General features: G+C 43.4%; 1 protein-coding gene across 1 annotated transcript; it reads right to left on the bottom strand.

Annotated features, from left to right (window-relative positions):
* Positions 1 to 977: 977 nt before the first annotated feature.
* LRIT2 (leucine-rich repeat, immunoglobulin-like and transmembrane domains 2) lies at positions 978 to 2,381 on the bottom strand (the record flags this gene model as incomplete). Its single annotated transcript, XM_009709129.1, has 2 exons — positions 2,146 to 2,381; positions 978 to 1,759 (listed from the first exon to the last, which is right to left on the bottom strand). Coding segments are annotated over exons 1-2 (892 nt in total), but the record flags the coding sequence as incomplete, so codon positions are not given.
* Positions 2,382 to 7,312: the final 4,931 nt, after the last annotated feature.

Genomic DNA, 7,312 nt, shown 5'->3' with positions numbered 1-7,312 from the left:
ACAGTATGAACACCCTGTCATCTACCCAAACAGGGACACATGGCTGTGGTTGGGAGAAGCCTGTGCGTAATTAATTCAGGATGTGCTTGTTGAAAGATGCACAAGTGCTGCTACAGTGCTGCAATTAAAGCAAATATCAGTCAAGGATTAAGGGCTAATGCTCTCTTATTTAGCTGGCGTATTAGGAACACACACAACCTGTGCAGTGCCCGTAATAGCTTACCTGATGAAAATAGCAGCTTTACCTATTGAAGGAGCTTAGTAAAAATAAATGTGAGGGAGGGTGTGTAAGAGCCAAGCTGGATGGGGAGGCAGAGGAAAAGGCCTCGTATTACGAGGCCCTCAATAAAGACTATAAATAAGCAAGACTTATGGAGAACAACCACCTCTATTTTGGTTGCAGAACATGAATGGACACAGACAGGCAACAGGGCTGCAGGGTTTTGTGGTTTGTGTGGGTATTTCTTGAGAAAACATATGGGAATAGTATAGAAACATAAAAGAGAGTGCGTGTATGCGCATGCACCTACAAACACATATGTACTTACAAATATAATTACATAGACTGTGTGCATATATTATATTCTATGTAAGTGTAAAGATGTATATGCATGTCTAGATAACTACATATTTATTATATATGTATGACCAATATGTTATTAATAGTCTTACATCATGTGTCATAATGAAAGAGCTACTGAAAATCCACACATAAAATAATTGTGTAAAAATGAGGCCATGCTCCTTTCATCTTTGACTGATATCCTGCATGAAGCAGTTCTTCTCATGCTGGTCAGACATGCTTAGACACATAGCATGATTAAGATTACTTGGTTATTGCCACAACAATAACTGTGATGCTGTAAAAGGGCTGAGAGTTGGTATGGTGACTGATGGCCTAAAGACCTGTGTAACAACTAGAATAGCAGAATATACATTTTTAATGAAAAATAAAAAGAAGAAAAAGATTTCCTTACCGTTAAATGCCCTTAAAAGTTTGAGTGCATAGGTCCACCAGACAGCTGGGGAAGGGCTGGCTTGCACAAAGCAGGTCAGGGTGACATTGAGCCCCACGGGGACCGTCAGGTTGGTGTCAAGGGCTGAGGTCAGGGGCTTCATGCAGCTGTTGAGCTCCACTTCATGAAAAAACTTCCCTGCTCTGAATTTCGGGCTTGAGCAAGTTAAGTAGGAATTCATCAGAATAATAGGTGGGCCGACTGACTTGATAAACTGGACAAATCCCCGCAGACGACAGTCGCAAATCCAGGGGTTGTCATGAAGGGCCAGGACAGCATTGGCAATAGCTTCTCTCTGCCCATCCGCCCTCTGGCTTCTCTGGTAGACAGGCCAGTTGTAGAAGACATCCCTGGATATGACAGTAAGCTGATTTGAGGATAGATCTAAATAGGTCAGGTTGGGCAGATAGCGGAGTGCGTGTTCTGGAAGGACATCCAGCCGGTTGTGCTTCAGATCCAGGATTTTCAGAGCTGGGGTGTCTTGAAATGCTGTCCATGGCACCGAACTTAATTTGTTCCCTTGCAAGCGCAGCTCCTTGAGAGCCAGCAAATATTCAAGGCTCTTGATGTGCATCACCGTGATGTTATTAAAATTGAGCCAGAGATACTCCAAGGCACTAATGTTCTCAAAAGAACCACGAGGCAATTCTGTTAGGTGAGAATTTTCTATTCTAATTTTCCGGATGTCCTGAGGGATGTTTGCAGGGATCTGCCTCAGCAATGCAGACATGCAGAGCAAGCTCCTAAGGAGGAAACCAGAAAATTCTCCAGGTCACACACCATGTTTGTGGCTAACAAACCAGTTCCGTCTACAAGTACTTAAATAAATATAAGGTATTGTATATAGGGCATGCATAAGCCACACATAGATCCTTCCCTGGGTTTTACACCCATTTTTCCCACAAAGAATACAATTAAGTCATAAACATTGCTACATATGCAACCACATATCTCAGGGAAATAAGAGCAAGCTCAGTCTATGCTCAAGCTAGTACTATTCGCAGTTGTTAGAGGAGGCATACCATGCGACCATCTGCTTGATTTTGGTGCTCACATCAGCAGCAGCTATATATTGGGACTCTCCAAGCTGTTTCTCTGGTGCTAAGACAAAGGTAACTAGCATTCTTACCTTCCAAAGCTGTCTTGAGAACAAGCGCATCCTGTGACACAAGACGAAACAGATGGATTTATCTTGTGGAAGACCAGAAGAAGAAGAAAAATATGACAAATAGGGTCCATATTCTCCTTTAAGAAAGCACTGTGCAGGGTTTGCACCAAACATGCCAACAGCCTCCAAGAAGCAAATCCTATTAGCTGTAATCTTCCTTGACGCAGAAATAAATCTTACTGGGGACCCAACCCTAAAGAAGACCTGTAGTGTGGTTCATAGCCTGTGTCGAGGTGCTAAAAATCATCTCCGGGACCACTCATGGCATTTATTCTTTAGCTGCGGGGATTCTGACAGACATTTTTTATTTGGTTGGTAATATGAAGATGGAACCAAACCCATTTCTATTCCCAAGCCCTTACAAGTAGTTAACCAGGCCTAGTTACTTTTTTTTTTTTGGTTTTAATTTCAAGGGGTCTGTGGCAATGTCCTATATTTTAATGGCATTTATCAAGGCAGAAACCACGGTAAGGGCCATACTTCACAGCTGTCATTTGTCAGTGCATAGTTCCGTATTGCACAGGCCATCAGGTCCCAAGCCCTGCCCACAGCTCCAGGCCAGGTGTACGATTGCACATAGTGAGTGCAAAACCTGTGCCCCCAAACTTAGCTGCTCTGTCATGGAAACATGGCACTATTTTTCCTCTAAAACAACATCACACACACACACAATCTCCGTTCTTACACATTGGTAATGAAAACAGCAATGTAGCCAGTCTGTGGGCCTCTCTGAGAAGAGTAATTTAGAAGTTAATCTCTAATGTATAAATGTAAAGTTTCAGTGCTATTCTCTGGCTTCCCCATAAGACGTGTGTGTCACCTTGAAAAATTAAATAATTCTATGAGAAGGGATATGCAGTAACCAAATTTATTTATCTGTTGTTAATCCAAAATAGCAGGTTTTGGTTATAATTTCCAAGCAGCGCTGCGTTCTCCTGGGGCCATCTAGTGTGTATGGGCTTCGTTACAGCCCGCAGCAGGCAGCGTGCTGCTGGAAAAGGGCTTCACCTCACTGCCAGTACGTGTGAAGCTGGGTCACAAATCAAGATTAGCCTGAACCTACTTAACCTCTAACCTATGGGACAAGGATAGAAAAATATTTATAGTGTGATGGCTTAGATCTATACATGGCTGTTGGGGTGTGTGCAATAGCATAGCTGCTGTAAGCCTACAGAAGACATAGGATTGATTCTGCAGCCTTTAAATTGACAGGTGCTTTGATTTCAAGGCGAATCAGCCAAATGAACTGGTGGGGAAAGCGCTGGGGACTGTTGCAGTGCTTTGTGATTGCCTCCCGTGTACAAGCATCAGGCTGAGCGTGGTGGGCCTCGGGCTGCTGTTGCTCGCTATGCCCAGCATCTAGCCACAAGCGTATGGGATTTTATTTTTTTTTTTAATTACTTTTTTCTAAAATGAAATGTTCCTTATTCGTCCATGGTGTGGTACTTGATATTTCAACAACTGCCCTACATTTTAACATGTCAGTAAGCCATGAGTGAAGGGGAAAAGCTGCTGGGCTGTAGCATAAATCCCTCACCTGGCTGTGGTGGCCCCCGGGGACATTTCTTGGTGAAGCTGTTGCTGCTGCCGTGAGAGCAGCACCAGTGCAGAGCCCATGAGCTGAGGCAGACACTCCTTATGCACTTTCAGTGTAGCTTAAACAGAAAAGGGGGCACCCGTCAGTGGGGCTGACTGGCTAAACTGGGAGTGCTGTAGGAGCGACACGGGCCGCTGCGATGGGAGGATGTGTCCTTCCCGGTCACCCACCAGCTGCTGAAGTAGAGGGCCTCAGCAATTCCATGCCCACCCTACATGGATGTGAGTCTCTGGGGAGACAAACGCCACACTCACCAGTGCCTTTAGTCCTCTTCTGTAGTCTGCCATAGAAATATTCCCTAATAAAACAACATCATTATTATTTTATTGTAATAATAAGTTTATAATTTTACACTTTATTGTAACTGGTAATAACAACAGTAGTAAACTACATACAATGTAGTTAGGCAATAGCTGGGAGTCAGGAGCAAACCTGGAGTTTGCCTGAGTGTGAGCTGCAGGGGCTGGGAGAAAAAAGCTTTCAGCAGAGATAGAAGAAAACCAGTGTCTTGATGGCACTCAGTGACAGACGTGATGGCACACCTTCCATGATGGGATAAATGGCTGAAGTCCACCCAGCTCACTGGCTTGTCCAGTCATGCTGGCCAGGTAGTCACAAGGTGATGGCGATGCCCATCGGTGCATGGGCTTCATGAGGGAAATGCAATAGAAAACTACCCACTTTATGAGCTGCACACGTACCACCAGTGAGGCTGCTGGGCTGGGATGGTTTGGTTGTCTCCAGCACCAGACAGGCCAGCAGGAGGGAGGCACAGCTTTTAAGGCCCGACCTTGTAAAAAAAACCTCCTTGGCTCGCATGGGAGGTACTGCCTTTACCACTTTCACATCCCTCCTCCATGGCCGGCAGGGAGGGTCTTAAAGTACATGGCAGCTAAGTCACATCATCAAAAAAAATAAAAATCTTTCATTACAAGTGTTATTTAGTAACAGATTTACATATGGACTAAAAACTATTAGTGAGTCCCTCCCCTCCATGTACCTGTTTGGGCACAGTACAGGTGCATAATGCCCAATGTCCTTGGATGCAGCAAGTAAAATTTCATCCAGATGTGTCTGTTAGAAATATATTAGTTTAAATAAATGAGTTGATTAACAGAAAAAAAAAAATAATTGCAGTTGTTTTCTTTCTCCCACCTGAGCTCTCCTCCCAGTTCCACCTACCTTCCACAAGGCTGGAAAATGGCCTTTCAAAGAGTGGTGTCAGTCAGTACCATGGGCCAATGCTCCAGCTGTTTTCAGGCTGACATTTATTTTCTGCTTGAGAGGCCATTTCTCTAAATATTCCCAAACCCCAAGCATACACAGAAGGTTCAGCATTAACTTGAGAAACTAGTCATGAATTGCTTATCAAAATCAGATGAATTAGTGGGTAACCAGTTTACCCACTCTCGGGGGGGGAGGGGAGGGGAAGAAAAGAAAGAAGAAAAAAAAAAAGGAAAGGCAAAAAAAATTCCCCAAACAGTATTAGCTGCAGCCATTACATTTATGTTCCCTACTGGAGTGTGATTTTGTTGCCTTTTTAATTCAGCCCAGTTTATGCCTGCCTGTAAATTTAATGGTCACTTTTGTGACAGCAGATGTCCACTCAGTTCAGCTGCACTTTAATGTCATGTGGCATCCTGGCCGAAGCCAAACTGCAGAACACGCTGTCTAAAACCCAAGCTGTCAAAATAAATCTCTATAGAGGCATTGTCTGCTAATCTATGGGAAGTGGAGTTTAAGAGACTGAGCTGATTGCCAAAGCAAACCCCGAAAGGACGCCCACTGCGTGCTCCCAGCAATGGTGGGGGAGTCAAACTCCATCTTGGAACGACAGGCACCCACAGGTCTGTAAGAACTCAAGTCCAGGCTGATGCTTTACAATTACAGTCCCTCTGCCAGGGTTATCAGTGTTAGAAATCCCTGCTGGGGAGGACATAAGAGGTGAAGGCTGCAGTTGGGTATTTCAGATATCGTGCATATGACACCAAATGATACAGGCTTGAAAAAGCAGCTTTGAAAAAGAGGAAGGTGACATAAAAAGAGGTAAATAAGCCTTTTCTTTCACAAGCCTTCAACAACAGCAGCAGCTGTACAAACTTGCCAGTCTTCCCTCAGTTTTTTTGAGTAACCCAACACCCCTGGCAGGGTCCCCTGGGGCACCGCAGCTCCGGCTCCACCCTAGCAAGTCCCACAGAGAGCTGGCAAAGGGGCACAACCCATGCCCTTTCACCCTCCAGAGGAAAGGAAAAGCTTCGTCTCTCACTCAGGGCACCCACCTCAGGGCAGGAGCAGAGTCTGTCTCCCATGCCGAAACCAGGCACCAAGGGCCAACACACTCCCGTGGGGTGTGACTGTGGGTGCAGCAGCCCCACGTCACTGCCAGCAGCTTCTGGCTCTTGGGAAACACAGGCACCACTCCCAGGCTCACTGCTGCCTCCGAGAAGGTCCTGGTCCTGCTCTCTGGGGTGTACATACTTACTGATCATCACTTGGAGCCTTTGCTGGCAATTGCTAAATTCTTTCTTTTTAATTCTGATTAATAGGAAAGTAAAATGGGGGACAATTCTTTTGCTCTGTTTTGGGCAACAGTTTGCGTCTTCTGGTCATGGACTGTAAAGCTGGTGAAGCTCCCACTAAGCCGCAGTACTGCAGCACTGACTACTGACTAAATACATCCTGAAACTTTCCAGACATTCCCAAAAGACTTCTGACATTGAGGGCCTTTGATGTCAGCTTCTTCAGGAGCTTTTTAACCTTTAGATTTTATTTTACCATTGGAATGCTTTCAAAGTCATTCTTCAATGGCTGTTAATTTTTTAAAATATCTTGAAAAATGTTTTACTCTCCTTCTTGACATTTCTGTGTTCTTAATTTTTTTCCACAAATTTATATATGCACACAGGCACATTCTTGTGTCATACTTTTTTTTTTAATCATTTGAAGACTTTTTAGTCTATTCTTTCTGGGCACACAGAAATAAATGTGAAAGTGACCACACAACACAGTTATAGCCTTCCAACAGGCTTAAATTACATTGTGGAAATAAGAGGTTTGTCAGCCTGAACATTATTTTGCATTTGTGGAATTTTTATATGTATGTGGCATTAAAACTATTTGCAGAGACTTTATAATTCAGACCCAATATTAGCGTTTGTCTGGATCTACTTACCAGATAATCTGGACACTTTTGAAGGTGTTTGCAAAAACATATTTCAAAGCCTCAACGTGTTTTTTTAACCTTTCTTCTTGCACTTCAACTACTTGCAGTACTCCTTTTTAATCACTTTGGGCACACTATTTCATTTCTATTCTGCTCGTTTCCCTCATTTTGATAGCTGCTTTTCTCCAGATCCTTTTAAGAAAAAGAAAAAAAAAAATAACAAATTTTCAGTACAGAGCTATTTGGATTCATTTTTAAAACATGATTACCTTCTTTTTTAAACCTTAGCTTTAATTTTTCAATTTTTACACTACTCTGATTTCCAAAATAAGTATAAAGATACTGTGGAAGAAGGAGTTTCTCTTTGT

Source organism: Cariama cristata, unplaced genomic scaffold, assembly GCF_000690535.1.
Source record: "Cariama cristata isolate BGI_N322 unplaced genomic scaffold, ASM69053v1 scaffold26761, whole genome shotgun sequence".
Classification (NCBI taxonomy): Eukaryota; Metazoa; Chordata; class Aves; order Cariamiformes; family Cariamidae; genus Cariama; species Cariama cristata.
Note: the sequence above shows the minus strand (reverse complement) of the source record. Positions and strands in the feature narration are given on the sequence as shown.